General features: G+C 41.7%; 1 protein-coding gene across 13 annotated transcripts in view; it reads right to left on the bottom strand.

Moving 5' to 3' along the window:
* The window catches only part of FUBP1 (far upstream element binding protein 1), a 62141-nt gene that overhangs the window by 30242 nt on the left and 6786 nt on the right, over window positions 1-25113 (bottom strand). For all 13 annotated transcript variants that reach the window (XR_012905934.2, XR_012905937.2, XR_012905933.2 and 10 more), the window contains 11 exons: window positions 23370-23532; window positions 23187-23285; window positions 22994-23095; window positions 21886-21988; window positions 21683-21783; window positions 21176-21317; window positions 19596-19756; window positions 18262-18416; window positions 18094-18173; window positions 9264-9392; window positions 7560-7634 (listed from right to left, as the gene is read on the bottom strand). Coding sequence is in view for 8 of the 13 variants with exons in the window: in XM_025187991.3 (XP_025043776.2) it covers window positions 7560-7634; window positions 9264-9392; window positions 18094-18173; window positions 18262-18416; window positions 19596-19756; window positions 21176-21317; window positions 21683-21783; window positions 21886-21988; window positions 22994-23095; window positions 23187-23285; window positions 23370-23532 (1310 nt within the window). In the remaining 5 variants the exon portion in view is untranslated. The remainder of the gene's footprint in view (window positions 1-7559; window positions 7635-9263; window positions 9393-18093; window positions 18174-18261; window positions 18417-19595; window positions 19757-21175; window positions 21318-21682; window positions 21784-21885; window positions 21989-22993; window positions 23096-23186; window positions 23286-23369; window positions 23533-25113) is intronic.

Genomic DNA, 25113 nt, shown 5'->3' on the forward strand with positions numbered 1-25113 from the left:
CTAATCTTGGCTTATCAAGAGGACATTAATAGAATACTGCAAATATAACAAGAAAACACTTCAGTTCCTTCTAATCCAACGAAATGATCTCTGCTCATTGCAGAACCACAAAGATTTTAAAGAAACAATGGATCTTGAGGAAACAAAACAGCTAGAAACATAATAAAGAAGCAGAATTTACAAAAAGTACACCAGAATGCAAGGCATCCCTTCTATATTTTATTCCAATCCTTTTGCAAATGAATGTGCAAGGGAACCATGCAATTGTTCCCAGTTCCTACATTTTGTAAATATGAGGTAGTCTTGTTCTATTGCATGTAATAAACTTTTTTTTTTAAACAAGTTATAACCCACAATACTCTCCAACTTTTCCTTTCACTTCTCCAGAAGACCAATCTTTTATGCCTAAACACAGCTCACTAGGACTTTTTACAGCTTCCCAGTGAATCCTTTCCATCCCTCTACCTTGACCTCCTGACACAACCTCTTATGAAATAGCTCCCAAAAAGAAGGATTCACACCTGCTTATACTCAAAATTCTTCCCTGGCACAGCACTGTAGCAAAATCAGTGTTCAATTTACATACACTTAGATATTAAAAGTCTTCTTAAGGGTTAGTGATTTTTGTCAGTGCTATATTACTGAAGTAAGGCCAGGACAACTGATATTGCTTAATCTTAGAAGAAAATTTAAAATTCTACTTCCGCTAAGTCAATTTGTGTACACAGAAAAACAGCTCCTCTGTTCCTGATTAAGAAAAAAGTTAATGACCTAAATGGAGCTGAAATCATGTAATCTGTCACATGCAACATAGAAAAGAAAAGGTTTACATTCACCCTCCCTCCAACACTGGTCAAATGGTCTCAAATATCATTATAGATACTGCTTGTGAATTGAACAGGATGTCCTCCTCCCTCCCCCCGTCCCAACATACCCACTTTCAATTGTAGCTAGAGATTGTGTTTTAGATAAGTGTCAAAGAAAAAAAGTTGAAGTTCGGTACCAGAATGTGCAGTAATTTGTGTTGGTTCCATGCAAAGATTTACAGTTTTGCATTTTATAAATAGGAGACAGATAGCTAATATGCGTGATAACCCATTACAAGTTATATCCCAAAGTACTTTCCAACATCCTCCTTCACATTTCCAGAAGCCCAGCTGGAAAATGAAAAGTCTCAAAGATTCTTTCCATATTCAACCATCTGTTTTTATGGAGTGCAAAAACTCACACCAAAACAAATATGGAATTTATTATCAGCTTGCTTCCTTTCACGGACCTCTTCCACAAGGTATCAGTGTTTGACATTTTTTCTTGCAAATACCAGAGACAGCTCAAGCTTACTCTGTGGAATTACAAGCAGGGAGAATTTTGTGCCACCGCATTAGGGATGAAAGCGATGAGTCAAGTAGTTGCCTACCCGATACGCACATGATTTATCAGGTAGTCACTATTTGACTAGTTGCTTCCTCCCCCTTGATGGGGGAGCAGGAGCAAGTGCTAGGGGGAGCCGGCTTAAAAGCCAGTTCCCCACGGCATCATCTCCACTCGGAAGGGAAGGGGGAGGCTGGAGAGGCAGAGGCGCAGCGGGGGACCAGGCAATAGCTGTGCGTGACTCTTGCTACATTTCAAAGGCAGAGACGCAGCGAGAGCCCCCCCCATATCAACTACTTGAGTAGTCAATGGAAATTCCATGGACTACTCAATTAGCTGATTAATCGAAATTTAACATCTCTAAACCGCACATTACAGAATTTTGCAGAAATTAATATTGGGCATGCAGAATTTCTATTTCACCCTAGAAAAGTATGCTGTAGAGATGCTGCCAATCACATAGGGCTGCTGGACACAGCAAAGCCCACCTTGCAAATGGAAGATGCAGCCAAGAAAAAGAAGATGGAATTGGAGGGCTGCAGCTCCCTACACTCTCTGAAGCATGGTGGTGACACAATCCAACATCAGGCTCTTTCTGGATCCCTTGGCTCTAGGATGCTAGACTCAGAGAATGCGGCGGCCTTGTGATGTGTGCATGACCTGCATCTGATCTCATATGGGGGTATAGGAGAGGGAAAGAAAGAAGTATAGGGGAGTGAGTGTCTAGGCCAGGGAGAGGAGAGAAACAGCTGTGCTCTGGGGAAAAATGGAGGGGAAATGTCTGGGCCAGGTAGGGCCCCACAACTATATTCTGGGGTGCGAGCATCTATTAGCTGGGCTGTGGGGAAGGGGCACACAAAGAAGCAGGAACTGTACTGTCGTAGGCATTTCTTTAACACTCTATTCTTGGGGAAGTGACTGTGTAATTTTAAAGACATACTTGCTGACATTACTAAAGTAATTGAAAATAAAATTTGTCACATTTTAAAGTATTTTATGCAGAATTTTTAACTTTGTGGCACAGACTTTCCCTAAAAATAATGGAATTCTGGGACTGTCACCTCTCCTCACTCAGGATCAGTTCTTTCAAAGCTGTACTAAAATACTAAATGTGTTCAGGGCAGGAGAGGGGAAACCACATTCCTTGAGCACACCAGAGTCAAGGGAGGACCTAGGCGAATAGATTTTTTTAAAAACCAGTAATGCTTTATCTTATCATATATTAACCACACACATCCTGAGAGGCAATGGCAAAAGCATACGTAAGATTTCTCAAAGAAGCCAGACTAAAAGAGGCAGCAACATCCCGGGGAAGTAGTCAATTTTTGTATTCTTAATTTATTTTCCATCAGTTAAATTTTAGACTACAGTGGGCAATAAGGAAGGAGAGGAATTCCTCCCTTAAGTAACAGTATAGTAATTGGGGACATCCGAACAATGCTGCTGAACAAAGAATTAAAGATAAGTGTTTTATAAACATGTTTATGGGTGACTAATCAGCAAATTTTCTGATTCTTCTGTGGTGGCTGGTGCTTCATCATCTACCACCATGTTACTGAAGATCATGCTGAATGGGCTTTAATCCATTCAGATTGTTCATCATTGGGCTTCACTGATAAAGATAAAGAGTTTGACTATGAAAAAATAGACACTTTTAGGTCCAGGTATGTAAAGTAATGGAAAACAATGAGTACATCCTGAATCAGAAGATTCTACAACAATGAAATATAAGAATGTATTTCATGCACAGACTGTAGAATGTGTTTAGAAGGGCGCGGGGGGGGGGGAGGGGGGAGAAAGGGAAACTTTCGCACACCAGAGCGTGGGGGGGGGGGGGGGGGGGGGGGGGGAGGCGAGGGTCAAGCTAGTAGATTTTGTTTGCTCCAGCCCTGCAGTGGAGAGGCAGGGGAGCTGGAGCACTATCGTCGGCTGGATCCAGGCAAGCCAGGGACCATCTCCGGCCCCCAGGCCTGAAGTACCCCACCCCGGTTTAGGGAGTTGAGGCTCTGAGTAAAACTAAAGGATGAACTCCCTTCACATATGAAATAAAGTTCCTTTGTAATTACTGATTCTGGGAATTATTCTGGAATAGTGACTCTGTCTTTGTGGAAAAATAAATAAAGTTTGTGCTTTTAAGAGCAGAATTTCAGACACTGTTTACGTCTTTTGTCTCAATGGATATGTAATGAAGACTGCAGCATGGTCTATAGATCCCAGGAAGAGAAGACAGGCCTAACTGTTCATTTGGATAAAGATGCCACAGGGTAGGACACCTGCTTAATATTTAGATTATCTTGTTTATAACACTATTTAATGCTGAGACAAAAAGAAATTGGTGGGGGAATCTCAAACCAAGGAAATCCAAACCTGCTCATTTCCTAGGATCTCTCTCAAAGCAGCAGAAAAAAATTTGTTCAAATTTGCGTAAGCCCATTCTGGATGGCCCATCCAATGAAAATGTAGTCCATTTTTTCCCCTGAGTCCTTTTATTTTGATCTTGATTGAAGCATTTAGATTTGAGAGTCTTTGCATCCGCTTGTTGATTTATGCACGAAATGATAAATGCATTGCCTGACTGCCAGAACAGCTAATCAGATTTCTCATTCCTAGGAAGCTAGTGCTTTGGAAAAGGCTGCCCTCTTGACTGATGTGGAAGTTCTATCATCACAAACTGCCTGCTTCTACCAGCAGAAAGAGAATCACAGAGGATGGTGTTCTCATTTTCTTCCACATCTTGTTTGAATCATCTGGACTCCTGAAACCACATGCAGTCTTGCATTTATTTATAGGACTAGAAGACCTAAGAGCTGCAGGTAAGGATAGACTAGTTTCTTCACAACATGAACACCTCAGATACCGCCTAAATTAGCCTAGCTCTTCTTATGTCAGGAACACTGGTCCTTCTTGTATGTATCAACTGTTAAGCAACGTAGTAATATAAATGAGTTCCTATAGTCCAGAGTCTTGCTGTCACCTCTGTTATCTTTGACAAAACTCTGCAGAGTATCGAAGTTTAGTCTGTCCTCTGCCTCTACTGGCAGTAGCAGTCTGGTAGATGAAACTGATGAACTGTTGATGGCAGTTAAGTTAGTGTCTGAGTAGCAGGTCATAAACAAGACCTTCTGCTGCTATACTGGAAGAGCCTCTCCATCCAGTGTTTTAACCTTCAGCTACTGGTTCAGTTTCATAAAGGTCTAGGATTATCTGAACTGCACCTTATCTATTTCTTAATATGGAAAAATAGTATACCTCGAGTATCTTTGGTCTTAAAATGACAAGCTACATTGCCCCAACGTTCAAATGTTTTGTTCAAGATGGAATGTTTGACACTCTTCAAGTTTTGAGAAAGACAGACAGAAAGGAAGACTGTGGAGGAAACGTCTCAGAAGTATTCTTGCTATGCTCTCCAGTATCCATTGTCCAAAGAATGAGTAAATAGCACGGCATCTTGCCTTCTATTCTTTGGTGGAAGTAGATTTGCTGACAGTCACATTGATGGTTTGGACTGAAAAAGAGGGAAAGTGCCCATCTCCTGATGTGGCGCTCTCACTGGCATTTCATACCCAAATTATAAGAGAGGAATGGGAGACATGGAGAAATTTACAGAGCATAATGCCTTGTTGATAAGTCTTCTCCATGTCTCCCATTCCTCTTTTACAACCTCTTTGAAGAAAGAGAAGTGGAAATGCAAATTCTGACTTAATACTGAATATTTGCTCTCAATTGTTCATCCTCCATTTTTGGATGGATTTTGATGGGGAAATCATCTTCCTTCCCCATTATCTTGAACACTTATGTGGGCGAAATGGTATCCTTGAGCCAAAGAAGCAGGAGAGGTCAATGTTTAAATTCGAGATTATTCCTGTCATTGGTAGTGACATAATTATAGTAGTGACATCATAACTAGTGCTGGAGTTAGAGGGGGAGGTGAAGGATCTCCAATGCTTCCCAACTAGTTAATTCCTATTTGTTCCACCCTTTTAGAATGTTTTGCCTGACCTTCTGAAGGTTGAATTTTCCCCCCATCTGAGAACTTGTCCCTTTTTCAGAATTTACCCTTGCTTTGAGTCCCCATTCTCTATCATCTAATAAGCAATTCAAGTCGAAATGAAGGGAAAAGTGCTTGAAGGAGCCTAAAGTCTCCTTGCGAAAGAAACCAACTCAAAACAAACACCAGATTTCTTGCCAAGGTCTGCAATCATCCCTTTGAGAATGTGATAAGGGACTCTAAGATCTTGTTGCCTTGGTGGCAGACTGGACCAGTGGGAACAGAGTCAATAGGAAGAATTCATGAACAACTACGATTGACCCAACTACAGATTTTCAGGAACAGTATCTGAATGGGATCAACTCACCCTTGAAGACAAGTTTGCACTATTAAGGGAAAGAATGGAAAGGCCCAACACATCTTTAAGAATCTGAGTCCAGTTTTGGCAAAGTAAATATTTTTAGGCTAGGAGAATTGTGACGGAACTCCCCCTTTTCTTGAGGTGGAACATATTTTAACTATTCTTCTGTTTCATTTTGGTCAGGACTGCACAATGTTCATAAAATGAAGAACTACAGATAAAGAAGTCTTCTTGTGATTTGGGGCACCACCACCCTGGATGAAAATTAAAAAGAAAAGAAATACTTCTCACTGCCTCTGTTTTTAAACACAACACAGTAATGGAAAAAAGTGAGAAATGAAAGTTGCTATAATTTGCATGATCTGAGGCAGAAATTCTGGAATATACTTAAACATGTGGCTGAGTTCCGTGAATAAGATTATGTTCAAAATGGGAGAAGAGATCATGCCCCAGAAAAGTGAATATGCATCTACTGGCAGGTCTTATACAAGTGACAAATATTCCTCCCTTATTCAAGGAAGAAGAAATAAAGAAATGAAAGAAAAAACAAAAAGCAACATGCATCCCCTTAAAAAAAACCTCCCCCCCCCCTTTTTTTAAAGCTAAGAATAGTCTTTATGATTTAGTTCATGGCACTTAGCTGTTGCATACTGAACAACAAGTTTTTTTAAAAAATGACGTCATAAAAACTGTAGAAATGGCATTCGTTTGTAGCAAGCTTAATAATAAAAATAAAAAGACGTAAGTGGTTATCTGAAAGAAAATATTCATCAGATGAACTTCCAAACCAGGAAGGTACACAAAAGCTTTGTAAAACACACCCACAATTTTCCTGATTTCCAAAGGCAACATTAAAGATTGAAGTCCAAATACCAGAAGATTTTTTTAAAATAAGCATGTAAGTTGTAAAAGACTCAATATAATGCTACTTTTCACTCAACAATTAAACATAGGATATTTCATACATTAGACCAAGGTGGAGAAACTACAGCCCACAGGCTGGATCTGACTCATAGCTATATTTCATCAGGCCCACGATGCAGCTATGCCCCCTGCAGGCTAAAGTCACAAGCACTGACTTACCTTGCCATAGAAGAAAAGCACTGAACCACCATGCAGAGGTGTAGGAACTTGAGGTGCAGTGAGTGTTGAAGCACCCCAGATTTTGTGCAAGAACCCTACCCGGGGTGCTGTACCAAGCCCTCAACTATGGACCTAGCCTCAGTCCCTTACTACTGTCTCTCCCTTTTTATCTCCTGGAGCTATGGCCAGGTCTTGGCTCAAGGTCTGGAAAGAGGAGGTATAGGCAAGGACATGGGAGGGGGAGGGTGTCATGCAAAAAGTTTGGGAGACCACTGGCTTTCAACACCCCCTTGTAAAAACTGTTCCAGCTGCACTCTCTCCATGCTCCTGCCACACAACCCTTATTCCCTGTACGCTGGAGCCACAAGCACCAGCTTGCCCTACTGTGGGAGGAAGCCCCAAGTCCTGCTCCACCCATCTCACTGCAGGTGAGTGGTCTGTGATTAATTTTCTCTGGGTCAATGGCCTATGTCAGATAAAAAGGCTCCTTACCCCTGCATTACACAATGTCGTTTCTTGAAAATCATATTTGCTTGTTTTAAAACAAAAACACCACACAAAATAAAACCCACAAACCAATAGCACTTCTACGGTTCCTCAACATGCTCATTTACTACAAGACAACATCCTAAAACAAATGACTATGGAATTAAACAGTTATATTTTTATTGCTAAAACTCTGTTATATCAAATGTGAGCACTGTTTTTCCCCTTACAAAGATCTACTTTTTAACAAACTAAAAATGAATAACATACCCATTTTTTTGTAGTATTCCTCCCAAGCTTTGGTGTAATCAACCTGGCCTGCTGGTGCTGGATTTGGTTGATCTCCTGATTTACAGAAAGTAAAAATAAAAAACATTTAGTTATTTGAAACAAAATTTTTGTATACAAACATCTGGGTATTAATTTGAAACAAAACACAGATTAAGTATTTACATTATTTACTTATATTCTTAAAAGACTCAGAGGGATAGCTGTTTTAAGTCGGACTACTGGTTGTTCTTATACTTTAAATTTCCCAAGAATACAAGTAATCTAACACATGCTATGCAACTGCCAATTGAAATCCAAAACATTTAAGACTAGGTGTTCAAAGCTGCATAAATTAGGGATGCAATAGTTTAACTGGTTGAACAATTAACACATAAGCAGATGCTTATTGGTTGACACTACTTGATACATGCACCCCCTCCCATGAGCTCTGCATTTAAAGTATTTTGGGAGCTGGCATGCAGGCTCAGTCCCAGCTTGCGCCAGGTCTGGCAGCTACCCCTAATTCGGCTCTGCATTTAAAGGAACTTTAAAGGATTGAAATGCAGAGCCGCAGCAGGGATTTGTTTCAGACCAAATCCACAAGCCAAATACACAGAGAAGGACTGGAACTTAAACTTGAGAATGAAGTTAATTCTTATGCAAAACGTGTGAACCTGGCTCTCACACTATCTTCCACCTTTTTAATGACTTAACCAACCTGTACTAATGGTTCTTAACAGCCTCTTGTAACTATATGAACTATCTACTCACTGTCTCTTTTTCTTCCCCCTTTCCTTTTTTCTTCTTCCTCTGCCCCTTCCCTTATTATTCTTGGATCTGGGCTTATTATACTCCAATCACCCAAAGAAGTGGATTTTGCCCACCAAAAAGCTCATGATACCATCTATATGTTTTGTTAATCTTTAAGGTGCGACTAGACTATTTGTTGTTTTTTAAGTTTTTCCAGTTATAGACTAACTTGGCTACCCCTCTGAAGCTTTTGGTCCCTAATATAAATCATGGAGTGATTTTATGACAAGTTAAATAGTTATGACTTTGTGCTTGGACTCTCATATTGGTTTAAACCTGACATACCAATTTAGTTTGCACATATAAATTTACTCAACTGATTTAAATTAAGTCAATGCAATCTGTGTATGTAGACATACTTCAGGAAACAGTTCTATCTTGAATTATCAGTGAAAATAGTTTAAAGCAGTGGCGCTCAGCCTTCCCAGACTAGTGTAGCCCTTTCAGAAGTCTGACCATCTTGTGTGCCCCAAGTTTCACCTCACTAAAATTACTTGCCAAATTAGATATAGAAATACAGACATGACATAGCACACTAGCACTTAAAAATAGCTTATTTTCCCATTTTGTCTGTATAAAATCTTAGTTGGTACTGAGTTTAATACTGCTTTTTACATAGCCTATTATAAAACTTTTAAAATATCTAGATGAGCTAATATACCCCCTAAAAGACCTCTGCATGCCCTTGTTTAACATCCATGAACCTGAAGTAAAGCTACAAATTTCAAGTTTTGGCACTAAAGGTACGAATTTTCCCAACAATGTATGCTAATATGAAGTAAAATATCCCCTGTATGGGAAGAACCCAAACAACACTAACAGGATAAAAGTCTAGGTGGACCACTTTTCTTCAGTAAGAGCAGTTTTTCCTTTGTAACAGATTGATCTGAATACCTTGTCCATTAGTTTGAGTCGTAGGTGGTCCAGCAGGAGGGGCTGCAGGTGGTGGCTGAGCTTGCTGCTGATAGTAGTGAGCATAATAAGCTGCCCATGCTGCTGAATTGGGGTCTGTTCCTGGTTTACCTAAGAAATAAACCGTTGCTTTTATAAGAAGTAGAATTGTAAAAAAGTCTCTAACAGATCAAGAATTTTTCTGGCATTAATTTTTCTTCTGAGAAATTTTAATGAAACACTTAATCTTTAATATAGCTCTATGCAGGGCTCGACAAACAATGTAATCTACTCACCTGTGGCGAGTAGATTACACCCCGGAAGAGCCAGCGCAGAGCGATCTGCGTAGAACTGTGCGGCTGGCGAGCAAGGCTCGCTGCTGCTCAGCCAACTGAGGCTATATGGATACTGTGAATTCGTTCTCTCTCATTAAAGTCTATTGAATAAGTTTATATTAAAAATACACAATTTTGAGCTTATAAAAATTGTCAATTAAAAAGGTAAGGTGTGGGGATAATATAGTAAGTTAAATAAGTGCTGCAAAGTGTACTTCTGTAAAATAGTGAACACCAGCCCTGACGCCACCAGCCCTCCTGCTATTAGGTTTCTGGTCTGGGGCTCTTTGGTCTAGAAACATTTGTGGTCCTGCCAGACCATGGATGTTGCCAGACCGTACAGGTCCGGTTTTGGAAGGTGCAACCTAAGTATAATACAGGGATATGCAAGAGAGCCTCCTCAGACCACATCGAGCTCACCAAGTGAGTTGAACGGCCCACTAATGCCCTACCACTCCCCCACTCCCAGGCCAATTGAGACCTGGGGATTAGGAGCGTGCAAAGTCTCCTCCTCCCACTAGGGGTGTATGGCACCTAGAGCAATGGTCACCAACCAGTAGATCGGGATCTAGCAGTAGGAGTCTCTGACAGGTGATCTTGACTGATTTGGCCAAGAGGCTATCAAATGCCAGCACTTCAGCTGCTCATCCCCCCTACTGCTGTGCAACTCCTGCCCTGTTCCTTGGTGCCATCCCCCCCTTGCTATGCAAGGCAGGGAAGGAAGAGGAGGGGGTGGTAATGGGTAGGTGCCCCCCTCCCACTCTGTAATCTAACTCCACATAAGAGAGGGGGACACAGCAGGGTTTGGGATGGAGTTTGTTGGCTACTTTTGAGAGTGATGCAGGGCCAGGGCAGTGGTGTGCCTGCCTTAGTCCCACTGCACCACCATCCAGGAGCCACCTGAGGTAAGCAGTGTCCTGCTGGGACCAGCTGCGAAATCCTTCTCCAGTCAAAAACCCTCTCCTGCACCCCAAACCTCTTCCCTAGCCCTGAGATCCCCCGACTCAAACTTCCTTACAGAGCCTATACCCTGAACCCCTCCTGCACCCCAATCCATGCCCCAAGCTCAGCTAAGAGCACCTCTCACACTCCAAATCCTTTAGCCCAAGACCAGAGCCTGCACCCCAACACTCTGCCCCTGCCTGGTGAAAGGGAGGATGGGGGGAGGGATGGAGTGAACAGGGGCAGGGCCTTGGAGAAGGGCTACAAAAAGGAAGCAGGGCAAGGATATTTCGGTTTGAGGCAGATCCTGGATTGCACTTAAATTCAAGAGTGAGCTCCGGTTTAAAACAGTTGGAGATCACTGGCCTAGAGTGAATCTGCAGCTGTTTTGAACAGCTGGCAGTTTATGTCTAAGGGCTATGTGCCCCTTGCAGGGCAGGGAGCAAGAGACTGACTGGGCCTGGGGCATGTGAAGTCTTCTCCCACCGCCAGGTGTTCTCTCCAGTCAGGGGGAGCATGAAGTGTCCTGGTCCCACCCCTTTGACTCAAGGCCACGCCCTTTTAGGGACAGCCCAGGGCCTCTTCAAACATTTGTGAAGTGATCTCCCTTCTAAAATTATTGCCAACCTCTAGTCTAGTTAGAGGTGCAGTTCAAAACATTTTTTTAATTTAAACTGTCCGTGGTCCTGTAACATGTAACATTTTTGTTCTGATCAACATCTACATATCTGATCATCTTTCTCTTCCACCCATTATTTTTAATTGTAGCCAGAGAGTCACATCTTTGCTTCCAATCCTCTTGGTTCACTCTTTCTGTTGAACCACATGAAAATAACTACACCACCAGTTTGCAAAAGCTTTCGGGCACATGAGGGACTGGAAAACTTGATGTGGCTCAGCAGAAAATGTGAACTGTGTTTTCGAAGCTTACAGATCCTGTATATGAACATGAATGATCAAAAGAATTGGGGGGGGGGACCACACCCACCAACTGGGATTCTCCAGATAGAACTAAACTAAGCATATAGGAAAAAGATGATCAAATCTGAGTCCACAGCAAAAAAAGTGAAAGCACAACACAAACTCAACAGATGGAGACAATGGGGTAGAACAGAGGAGAAAAAGAGAACCTAGAAAAGAAACAGAAAACAATGAAATATTACTAAAAGAAAATGAAAGCTGAATACTGGAAGTGCACATAGCACTAAAACAGGATGTTCTAAAACATATGAATTTTAAAATTGAAGTATTTTAAAACTATGACTGATCTCAAGAAAGGTTTAAAACTACTGAAAAACAAAACAAACATCAGTCTTAAATAGGGATGTTAAGCATTGGTTAATTAGCTAATCAAGCAGTTGATGGAATTTTCCACTACTCGATTAGTTAAGGGGGGGAAGGTGCACTCACTACTCCCACTGTGGCTATGCAGTTTAAATGCAGTAGGAGCCTGACACACAGGCAGTCTACATTTGAAATGCAGAGCTGTAGCGGGTGTAGCTCCAGGGGCTGGCACAAGCCAGGACTTAACAGTCCCAGACTGCACCAGCTCCAGGACCACTGTAGTTCTGCTTCCCCTGCACTGCAGACACGGTGCTGGGGGGAACCAGCTTTTAAGCCAATTCTCCTCAGCACCGGCTCTTGGAGGAGGAGGGAGTAGTCGAATAGTAACTCCACTACCAAATAAGTCTAAGCTTATCAAGTAGTCAACTACTTGAGTACTTGCTTACATCCCTAGTCTCTGACTTGGCTGGTCCAAAGAAACAACTTAAAGAGACTGATCCTCTCTCCCACCCCCCCTTAAGATGTGGTGAAAGAGCAGCAGATGCTTAGAGGGAATAATATAGGAGTTGCTATGCCAGCACTACCATTAAGACCATAACAGGAGAGTTCTTGTGTAGCCATTTGTGTAACTGCAAAGCTGAACAAAAATCAAGGCACATGTCTAGTCCACTGGTTCCTATTTATTCTAAAATGTTGATACTATAGTTCAGTTCATTCATCACAAAGCTGCAATTGATTACCTCTATGCTAGCACCAAGCTAATACCAGTACCATCTCAATGCCCCTCTGTTAATTTGAGTCACTCCCTGACTGAATGCTGAATATTTAATGAGAAAATACAAATAAAGAGATCATGGATTGTCATTCTTTTGGTTCTATACCTATGCAAGCCACAAACTCATTTACTGAAAACTTGAAGAATTGGGCTACGCAAACAGATAAACTGATTACCGTGCTCTCTAGCATGTAATAGAAAAAAAACAAAATGAACTGTAAACCCAAAGAAAATTTGTCAGAAAAATTACTTAGAATAGCTCTGGTTTAAAAAGATGAAGATGAGCACAGTTTTGTGTGCATTCTTGCATCTCAACTTCAGTGAGAACACATCAGAAAACCAGGATTTTAAGATGATTCTTGAGTGAAAGAAAATTAAAATGAACAAAAAGAAATCTGCTCACATTAGAAGTGATCAAAAGTTCTCCACCATTTGAATTACTCTGTCAAGATTAGTATTGGCCAGAAACTGTTCTCTGCCCTCCCACACATACCCAAAATGGCTTGGTTTTTTTGGTGAATAACGGGAAGCCTTTTTTGTTTATTATAGCATTAATGACTCTCAGAATTTAAGAGTTAAATACCTTATGCTGCTATTACCTACAGCCCTGTTTCTTGGCTAAACTACATCTTTCTTGACAGTACCAGCAACCCTCTTGTTGATCAATGCATCACTGATGTCCCCAGCTATCGTATACCCCAGGATCTATATTCTAGAAAGGGAACAAGAACTATGATCTTGTCCAACCTGTAACAAACACATTAAAACGGAAGAGCTCTCCTGTTGGCTAAAAGCTTGAAGCACTTTAAGCACAACTTTATAGCTACAACACTGCAGCACTTCCAGTGTAGATGTAGCCTGAAACTCTCAGAAGACAGCATTTCAAAACTGACATTTTTCAATTTGCAGCTAAAATTAATAAATAACTAAATAAATAAAGCATCCCATTTTCTCATTTGTTTTTTCAATCAAAGCCGAAATTTTCCACAGAAGCAACTGGGGTTTTTTTAAAAGTCAATTTTTCATTGAAAAATGGCTTTGCAAGAAAAATACTCAACTAGCACTAGGGGGCTGTGCCCCCTACTCGCTGCACTCAGCAATCCCGGCTCTCCCCCCAGGCCACTGGGAGGGCTGGGCTGCAGCTGCTCCAGCTCAGGTCCCTTCTTCTCCCCCTACCCAACTCTAACCCTTTCCTCCCAGCCATGGGATATGCCAGGCCTGGCTCTAATCCTGGCAGCCGGGGAGGCACAGAGGTGCCCTATGTACACGGCACTCAGGAGCACGGCAGCCTGCTGAGGTGGGGAAAGCAGCAGCATGGGGAACCTCTGTCCTGGCCTCTCCCCGGTATGGTCCCACCTTACGCAGCTCACTGCCCCAGCCTTGCTCGCAAAGCCCAAGCCCACCCGCCTGTAGCAGAAGGGAAGGAGCAGACAGGTCAGCTATTCTGGGCAGCTCGGGGGTCCTCTGGCAGCTACAGGAGAGGGGGTAAGTCTTTGCAGAGGCAGCTGGACTCCAGGGAGTTGGACACAGCGTTGTAGCTCCCCAAGAGCCTGGCGGCAGGAGAGCCAAGGGCCTGCTGCTGGCACAGAAACCTGACTGAGAGCCCCTCTTTCCTAGTACTGGTCCCCGGGTTGCTGTCCCAAGCACCACACCGTCCCCCTCTCTCTTCCCCTGGTTTGTCACAGCTATGACGTGGGGGCTGCCAGCTACTGCGCCATGTTTCTTGGTGTTGAAAGCCAGTGGGGTGCCGGTGGAGGAAAGGGACTAGGGGCTTGTTTTAAAATAGCAATTCCAAATGGCATGGGGAAGCAGCAAAGTTGAGCTCAAGCTTAGACAGGGGGAGGAGGCAGGCGGGATGCAGAATGACATGATGACGTCACTCTGTCGTCCTGCAGGAAAAACTTTTTTAATATATAAAGAAATTAAATGACTCTTTTGAACAATAGACAGCAGGAACAGAACTTGGGCTCTACCAAAATATTCTGCAAACATGTGCCCATGGTAAGAGAAGCAGAGGAAAACAAACTACTGCATTATCATTCTAAAATTTAAGGTATTTGCCTTTAGAAGAGTAACACCATGGGCACCTGCCTCCTCTAAATACCATCTACTTCTCAATACAGCAACAAATAGAGATTGTTTATTTTTAAAGTTCCTTCCGTAAAGATTCCTAAACAAAAGATGGACTTCAGAATAGATTATGAAAAAAATAACTACTTAGAATGAAATCAGAGAATGTCATGACCCTTATCAACTTCAATTAAATTAAAATTAATAGGGACGATGTTCTGAAAAACAAAGATGAGAAACATGGAAAGCTGGGAATAATTTGAGGGGTTTAATTTCATCCTGATCAACACCACTTCAGGGAAAAAAATAGCTACAGAAGAACTAATGAGAAACCATGTTCACTGACAGATTAAAAAGGACATTAGTCAAATGTAAAACCGCAAGCTTATTTGTTACACACGCATTTCACATAGTGGCCTCTGAGGAAAATTGGCACAAAGACAAAAAATCAAGGTAGGGATACAGTAATGCCTCATTTAATGCTATAGATAGGTTTCAGAAAATGATCGTGTTAAGTGAAAATGTGTTATGCGGGGTCAATTTTCCCATTGAAAATAATGACAAAGGTGAATTGTTCTTTACAAATCCATGCTGGCTGTTCCCTGTCACCTATCATCTTCCAAGAGTTTGCAGATGATGTCCTTAATTATTTGCTCCATTATCTTCCCTGGCACAGAAGTTAAACTGACTGGCCTGTAGTTTCCTGGGTTATTTCCCTTTTCATAGATAGGCACTATATTTGCCCTTTTCCAATATTCTGGAATCTCTCCTGTCTCCCATGATTTTCCAAAGATGATAGCTAAAGGCTCAGATACCTCCTCTATCAGCTCCTTGAGTATTTTAGGAGCATTGAGCATTTCATCAGGCCCTGGTGACTTGCAGGCATCTAACTTTTCTAAGTGATTTTTAACTTTTTTTTTTTATTTTATCTTCTAAACCTACTCCCTTCCTTCTAGCATTCACTGTGTCAGGCATTCTTTCATCAGACTTCTCCGTGAAGACCAAAACAAAGAAGTCATTAAGAATCTCTGCCATTTCCAAGTTTTCTGTTACTGTTTCCTCCGCCTCGCTGAGCAATGGGCCTACCCTGTCCTTGGTCTTCCTCTTGCTTCTCAGGGTACATCTACACTACAACGTTAATTCGAACTAAGCTAATTCGAACTAACGCATCCAGACTAAAAAACTAGTTTGAATTAGCGTTTTGCTAATTCGAACTAGCATGTCCCCATTAAGTGGACCCTGAACCAGGCTTAAGGATGGCAGGAAGCAGTGCCAGCAGGGCATCAGAAGAGGACTTAGAGTGTGGAGATGCTGTCACAGGCTAGCCGAGGGCTGTGCTTAAGGAGTCCCAACCCCCACCCCGGACAGACTGTTCTCAGGGGTGCCCCGCTTACAAAGCAGTCCTGGCTTGGATTGCCCGGAGTACCCACACTGGGCACATCACAGCACTCAGCCATTAGTCCGGCTGCACTTGCCGCAGGCTGCCATCTGGGGAGAGGGGGCAATTGGGGGGCTGCAGGAGAGCTTCCACCCCCAGAAGCCCGCAGAGCCAGCCCAGTCCTCCCCATCGGGGGCACGTACCCCATTCCTCCCTCACCTCCTTCCACTTACCCTTCCCTAGCCCCTCTTGATGTACAAAATAAAGGACAATTGTGTTCAAAAATGGAATCTGTCTTTACTGAACAAAACTGGGGGAGACTGGGAAAAGGAGGGGGGAGAGGGGAAGAGAGAGGCTGGGAGAGGGGAGGGCAACTACAATGATCAGGGGTTGGGAACAGGTCCCATATGAAGAGAGGCTAAAGAGACTGGGGCTTTTCAGCTTAGAAAAGAGGAGACGGAGGGGGGACAGGATAGAGGTCTCTAAAATCAGGAGTTGGGTGGAGAGGGTGCATACAGAAAAGTTCTTCATTAGTTCCCATAAAGAAGGACTAGAGGACACCAAAGGAAAGGAATGGGTAGCAGGCTTCAAACTAGTAAGAGAAAGTTGTTCTTCACAAAGCAAAGAGTCAACCTGTGGAACTCCTTGCTGCAGGAGGCTGTGAAGGCTAGAACTAGAACAGAGTTTAAAGGGAAGTGAGATCAAGTCATGGAGGTTGGGTCCATGGAGTGCTATTAGCCAGGGGGTAGGAGTGGTGTCCCTGCCCAAGGTTTGTAGAAGGCTGGAGAGGGATGGCATGAGACAAATGGCTTGGTCACTGTCTTTGGTCCATACCCTCCAGGGTCCCTAAGGTTGGCCGCTGTCGGCAGACAGGCTACTGGGCTAGATGGACCTTTGGTGTGACCCAGGACGGCCATTGTAAGCTCAGGGATCAGGGTCGGGGGGGTCTCAGTGGACCCCCTTGATTCTCTTGCACACCTGCTCCTGGGTGGCCAGGCTGGCAGCTCTCCTGCCCTAGACGGCCACTTTCCTGTGCCTAGTGCGGAGATCGTGGACGAGGTCCACGATGTCTGCATTAGCCCAGGCGGGTGCCCGCCTCTTGCGGTCCTGGGCAAGCTCCCAGGAGCCGCCAGCCTGGTCCCAGGAAGAGGGGGAGGGCAGGGGGGCATTGGGTGGGTGGCTCGATCCGTGCCAGGTGCAGAGTCTGCTGGCTGGGTGCTGGCAGACTTGCATCTGGCACGGGCACCGTAGCCAACCCGTGCCCCTTTAAGGGGTCCGGGGCCAGGAGGGGGGCAGACGAGTTTCCCTGGGCTAGCCTCCCACTAGTTCGAATTAAGGGTCTACACAGCCCTTAATTTGAACTAGTAAGTTCGAACTAGGCTTAATCCTCGTGGAATGAGGATTACCTAGTTCGAACTAAGCGCTCCGTTAGTCCGAATTAAATTCGAACTAACAGAGCGCTAGTGTAGCACCTATGAAAGTTAGTTCAAACTAACTTTGTAGTGTAGACATACCCTAAGATATTTATAGAATGTCGTCTTGTTTCCCTTTATGCCTGTAGCTAGTTTGAGCTCATTTTGTGCCTTTGCCTTTCTAATCTTGCCTCTGCATTCCTGTATTGTTTGTAATTTGTCCCACTTTCCATTTTTTATATGACTCCTTTTTTATTTTTAATCATGCAAGATCTCCTGGTTGATCCAAGGTGGTCTTTTGCCATATTTTCTATCTTTCCTACGCAGCCAAACAGCTTGCTTTTGGGCCCTTAGTGTCCCTTTGAAAAACTTCCAACTCTCTTCAGTTGTTTTTCCTTCCTTAAGAAGGAAGCATAATACAGCTTTTCTGGCAACTGATTTTCCAAAAGATCACAACCAACACATGGTATATATGTAAGAGTGCACATTCAAAATTGGGAATCCATGAAATAGATTCCAAGGAGAAGCACCGTTTTGGATTTAGAGGTACAAATAAAAAGTAGAGTACACTTTTAATAGCAGGTCAAGTACAAATGTGTTTCTGACCAAAACATTTTATTAAAAGCAAATTTCTTACCTGGATCTGGTGGATTTGGTGGCTGCCAGTGTGGATAAGCATTTCCCCATCCTTGTGGAGCATATGGGGCTGGAGGGCCACTGTAAAAGATAAATAGCCACATGCAATGAAATACAATTTGAGAACCATATTATGAGAAAAACAACAGGTAACTGAAGTGTTACTTACTGAGGTGCGGGACCAGGAGGCCCTGGATTATAAGGAGCAGGATTATAAGGTCCCATAGGATTGCCAGGACCTGGTGGCCCAGGAGGTCCATGTGGGCCAGGAACAACACCATGGGGCCCATGGGGAACAGGTGGACCCAAAGGATTTACTGGACCCTACAACAGGAAAGAAGTGGGCGGGGGAAGAGTGACCCTGTTTTCACACACTGGAATCACAAGTCTGAATTCCAACAGAGGCTCATCTAAAAGGTTTCACTCAGGTGTTCGCTAAATCTTTAGGAATTCTTTCCTAGCTTGCACTCCAACTGCTCTGGCTCTCAAGGACACTGCAACATGCAGAGTTTATGGACAACCTCGCCTAATAATAATTTAAAATACCTAAATATTCAAAAATTAAAAAAAACTTCATTCTCTTGACTATCAAGACTGTCTCTGTGCTCACGTACAACTGATGATTGAGACAGAATAATTATACAACCACTGGTTTAAACTTTAGTTAGGATTAAAAGTCAGAATGTGAATGTTCTGAATCAAGATTAAATTATTTTACATCTTCATTTCAACCAGAGAATTCATTTAGAAAAATTGACAAGCTTTACTTTTAATCAAAGGATATTGGTTTAGTCCAATTCTCTGCAAAAAAAATAAACTATGTATAAACTATTCTGAGCATTATATAAAAATCCATAGAGTTTTTTTAGTCCAATTGCTCATTGTTTGCACACTTAGATTTTCAATTACAGAACTGCAGATGCACAAAAACTGTGAAAATAAAGTACATCAAGAAGAAACAACTGTGCAGGCAAACAAAAATTATTTAAATTATTTTTAGACAAACCAGCAACACTACATTATGAGCCATGACATACACAAGTCTACCTGAAGGGAATAAGACTAGTAAAGAAAAATGTTAAATGTTTAACGTAGTTTCTTTTAACAGTAATAGTTTAATGGACCAAATTCGTCTCCTAGGCTGTCAAATTCTTCACTATCCACAGAGCAAGAACAGTGAAAATCACAACCTTAGAAAGGGAAATTTCTATCTTCTCATTTAAACATTGACCTTTCAGACTACCATCAAGAGTCTGAATTAATATGTGATTTTGGTTACATGTCACACTTTACTATCAGATATTGATCAGTAACATTAACTATTTTAATTACCATCAACCAGTTAACATTTGAACAAGAAACCCAGAAGAGGGAAGAAACAGAAAACAGCCTCAGCCTTTCTGTTCAGCTTCCTTTATTTTCTGAACTGCATCTTGAAGCAATAAAGGATGAATGTACCAATGTATCCTTACAGCAATTAAAAATGCCTCTCAGAATACTCACTCCAATCTTTTCTTCTATAAGTTGTCGAGCATAATCAATTTGCTGTGGCGTCCCACGGATAGTAAATAACTTCATGTTAGGGTCTGCATTTGGTGGAGGATTTCTCTGAAGTTCTATTCTAGCTCCAGATTGCTGACTTATGCTTTTGATAGTTTCACCACCTGTAATCAAAAACACCACCTTTGAGGGCAACACGTTTAGTGTGCATACAAAAGATACCCAACAAAAAACCATAAGATACTAGACACCAAGAAAATGAGGAAATTATTGCTTTGGAGTTGATAACCTAGCTATGCTTTTGAAACACATGTACTGTCATCTTGTAAACAGTAGGGATCCAGCCAAAAACCAAAAATACCAACCCAAAAGAGACAGCAACAGTATCAATACCTAAAACCAGTTCGTAAAAAATTCATACAATGGTGCTTTGCTTCCACACCACCTCGGCTGTGTCTACATTGGCGCGATCTTGCACAAAAGCAGCTGCTTTTGCACAAAATCTTGCTGCCTGTCTACACTGGCCGCGAGTTCTTGTGCAAGAACACTGACATTCTAACGTATGAAATCAGTGCTTCTTGCGCAAGAACTATGATGCTCCCGCTCAGGAATAAGCCCTCTTGCACAACTGTTCTTGCGCAAGAAAGCCCTATGGTTAAAATGACCATCAGAGCTTTCTTGCGCAAAATCATGCCAATGTAGACGTAGCCCTCAAGTTTACAGGGCCTGTTGAAGAGCACATATCTGAGCTCATCTAGAGCAGAACATGAATGGTGCCATCATGTTCATATGGATGACAGGAAATGCAACTGACCAAACAGTGAACTTGATTGCTCAACAAGTGCTACCTACTGTGCCCAAGTAATCTAGCTGAAAAGATATGAGAATATTTTCCTCTCTAGCCTCCTTCATTTGCAGTAGTTGCAGATGTTACTTGTAACACTAACAGTTAGTTTTCAGATCGAAGATGTAAACTTGTGTCCATTTAAACCATGCGCTAGTAACGCCAAGTCTAAAGATGAACTACCACAGATCAATTCTTTGTACTGTCTGCAAGATTTATTACAAATGAATAAATTAAAAATAATAAAAAGTATACAATGCAGTGCATCTTGGTTTTTTATAATATTTAAAAGCCTAGTACATTCTATAAATTATATTTCTGTGAAGGTAAATCATCTTACTAGATCTTTGCTGAAAAGTGCAGAGATTTCTTTTGTGACGTAATTATGATGTGTGAGATAAGGAAGGTCTAAATTCAGATCATACTAGAAGAACAGTTACATACACTTGCACCAACTGAAAGCATGTACCAGATAAACATTTCAGCTTTGAGTTTTAAAAACTTCAGACGTACTGTTATAATTAATTATATTAGCAAGATACACACCACTCTGGCTACCAGAAACCACCATTATTATTTCCTAAAGAAAATTAGTTCTACATTAATCAACATGGCTAAAATGTGACACATTGCTAAATAAAACAGAAAAAAAAAAATCAGTGCACTTTTTGCAAAGACTTCTGGGTAATTAACTGTTATGATTTCAGTTAAGACTATATTTTACTGTAAAACACATTGCCTTTTCCAATGATTAATCCAGTTTTTCCAGTGGGTACAATAAAATTGAATTCCTGTAATCCACCAGGTGGCCCCATGTTCCAGTTGCCTTGACCTCTTCCTCTTCCTCGACCACCAGGCCCTGGACCACCAGGATTACCAGCCTAATGGGGAGGGAGGAGAGAACACAAATTAGCACACACTACTAAAACATAATGCCTCATTAACCAATATTAATCCATAGTAACAAACAGTGACTCTAAACCAAAGCCCACTGTACAGTAATAAAGAAAACTCAAAAATAGCTCTAGAATAATCAGAACAAGACATAGCTACTGACTTTAAATACTAATCCCACTGGGACTTTAAGAACTGCAAATAGAGGCTGTTTTATAATCCAGACTCACTTTTAAAATATCATCATCAACTAAGATATGAAAATGAAAAGACACATGGCTAAAACATGGATTTTTCCTAACTCAAGAAGAAAGGCTTTTTGCTGCACAAAATATTATAAATATTAGCTAACCTGGACGCTTCGAAGGAGGTCTGTAATAATTTCTGCAGCATGTTGACATCTGTCTGGAGGTCCTGTAATTTGGGCTATTCTATCTGGAGTTGTTCCATCATCTGGAATAAGAATGTAATATTTAAATTTAGCAACATTTTACTTAAAAAAAAAAAATCAAGCTAAGTTGATAAACATTTACACACACTCACCCATCTACTCACCTGGCTTAAACTGAATTCTAACTCCAGCATCATTTTGAATCTTTTTGATCATCTCTCCATTTCTTCCAATTACAATACCAACAGCAAATCGAGGTATTGGAACCTTAAGAGAATATATCATCAGTATCTTGAAACAACTTTAACTATTCCTACCAAAAGCCAGAAGAAATACTAGAAAATTAAACCTGGTCACCAGCCACACAACCTCAGCATGCAATCTTTTCAAATCTAAATTTCCACAGAATCATGATCTTAGCCAATAAACAAATGGGATGGCCATGTAAATAAATAAATTCTAGACACCACAGGTTGTTACAGTGGCATCACTTCAGCAGATAGCGGTTTTTCTCCAATCCATGCTCAAATAACGTATTAAGGTGCCTAAGATACTGGTGTCAAATGAGAACAGGAACCCTCACTGGTCACAGAGATTTACAATTCCATGACTTTTTTACAACCGATTGAACACCTCTGTGTGCTGGCCAAATCATAGCTTGGGTAATTACATCCTTCACCCTTTCAGCTTCAAAAATTTTCTTCAATTCTACTTAAAATGCTTCAAAAACAAACTGTTATACATTATTGCTAGCACAAGATGGCTGCTGCATTCCACATAAGAGGTAGCAGGATTTCAATGGTGAGCAAGTAATAGCTATGTGCCATACTAGGGATGTGAAAGCTTAATAGGTAAAAATCACCCTAAACATGTGATACTTACAAGTTCTGGTTAACTGGTAGGGGCTGAAGCAGCCCCCTTCTGCTGCAGGGAGTGTGTGTGTGTGGGTGGGGGGGGGAAGCTGCTCTAGCCCTGTGGGAGGCCTGCTGAGGACCCACATCCAAACCGGCCTATCTGTGGGTAGCCCCAGCCCCTGCACGAGGCTGGGAGCTGGCAGTCAGCTAGGCTGGAGCAGGGTCCTATCCCAACCAGTTAAAACAATAGGCTGACTTGACATCTAACCGGTTAAACGATTAACCAGGATTTTACATCGTTAGCTAGAACCATTTTGGGATACAGTTAAAAAAAGCTATTATTGGTAGTAACTAGCTTTTAACATTACTAAACAGTCTCGAAGTACACAGCAAACAATTAGTTTTCAACCATACATACATCTATCCCTTCATTTCCTCCTATTCTTGATCCATATTCATTGCGTGCCTCTCTAAAGCCACCTTGATCACGAATCAACTCCAACACCATCTCCTTGGCTTGCTAAAGAAGAATAAAATGTATTTTAGATTCTATAATTTTAAAAACCTGGTTTGATATCCATAAAAAATAAATCTGGAAACAAACTTCTTACTTGAACTTTGTACGGGTCTCCTGTAATCCTAAGAGGTTTGTCTGCACCAGTGTTCTGTGGTCCATCTTGAATCATGACCATTTTGACTCCTGCTCGTTCCTATTTGACAACATAAAACTGAATTTCCATGCAATTCCAAAGTCTGACCTCTCTCATATACACCCTCATGCCTTTGAAACTTACCTGAAGTTGCTTAATGGTCTCGCCACCTTTTCCAATAACTAATCCTGCTTTACTAGCTGGAATCATAATTTCTTGTACAGCATTTCCCGGTCCATCACCATGATGAAATCCAGGTGTAGGTCTTCCCTTTTCAACTATCTGGTCAAGAAGTCTCTTTGCAGACCTGTGAAGAGACACAAACAGTTATTGCTACACGTATTCTTAACTGCACATTGTTCCAGTTACAAAAATTCATTTCACACAACCATTTCAGAGTTTCTTAATTACAGACACATATTTTTGACATTTATAAGAGATGCATTTATCAAATTCTACAGAATGTCTTCCCAGTCTCTCTTTTCTTCACATCTTTATGTGAGACACCATGATGATGAGGCTCAGTATGAACATGTCAATGTGGTAGATTTCTATCCTATTAAGAACTCTAAAAAAGAAAGTGAAATAATTATACTGGGTTAGATGCCCAACTATATAATATGAAAAATATTCAAGCCTCTAATGAGACCTGCTGCTACCAGTCACTTTCTTCAGCTTCGTGGTATTGAACAGATATTGTGCCCAATACTTTTCTGTTTCACCTGTTGGTAGAGTCTGTAAATGTAAAGTCTTTCATTATTTAGGGTCCACTTGTTTCATATTTAGGTCCACTTGTTTTTATGATGTACATGATACCAAGCTTCTCCTTTTTCAAGAGTTGTTAAATTTTGATTAATTAACTAATCTAATAGAACCTGGGGCCAGCAGGGGACTCGAGTCACCCACTCGCCCTAGGTTCCTTGTGGCGCTTCCGCTTTAAAATGTACAAGAGCCCCAGCAGGGACTCATACATTTCAAAGCAGGAGCACCACTACTGGGCCCTGCACCCTCTCCCATGGAGCTGGAGGACACCGACATTTTAGTAAGCTCTCCCAAGCCCCCGTTCTGCTTCCCCTCCCTTGCTGCTTCTTTTTGATAGAGACAGCAAGGGGGGAAGCAACTAGTTGACTAATGAGTCAACTATCTGATAAGCTTTTACTTGTCGGATAGTCGATTAGTCACTTACTTCTCTTGTTCCTTGTTTTAATATCTTGATTTATTTTGACTATTGCTGAAGGTGTTTCCTCCTTCCTCAGCATTAAACCAAGTTTCAAACTATCAGATCTGATGGTGGCCAATAACCTTCTTCCAGCAAATTTCCAGTTCCACCAGACTTCTAGGTACCGGTAATTACCTTTTTTCCTTTTCCCTATACTTCCTGACTTGGACCAGAATTGCCCATATTTTCAATATCAGTCAATTGAGTCTTCTACCATTTTGCTACCCATTTACACCAGTCCTGGCTTTTATATGCAGAAAATTATTGTGGCAAAGGTGGGCAGCCACTGAAAATCTCATAAGTTACACGTGCATTGGGCTCTGCAGTATAAAGCTTAAGTATGTCCACATTAAGAAGTAGGTTCCCCCTTCAAGAAGCTGCCACAGTTGCTGAAAAATGGGGGACGGGGGGACGAGGTGTTCCTAAAAGAAGCACTGCCATCAATTCACCCTAAACCTCCCAGCAGGCCTTAACACATACCACACAGAGCACAGGGGCTAGCACACAAGCAGTGGGACAAAATCCATTCCATCTTATATCTTCTCAAGTGAAACCACAAAAAATTAGACTCAGAGGCAACTGTCTCCCATATTGATACTGCCTTTACAGTACTAACCAAATGAGCCTGATACATGTAAACTTTTCAATTAAGCTTAAAGAAACTAAGTC

Source organism: Pelodiscus sinensis, chromosome 9 (genome assembly GCF_052426305.1).
Source record: "Pelodiscus sinensis isolate ZL-2025 chromosome 9, ASM5242630v1, whole genome shotgun sequence".
Lineage (NCBI taxonomy): Eukaryota > Metazoa > Chordata > Testudines > Trionychidae > Pelodiscus > Pelodiscus sinensis.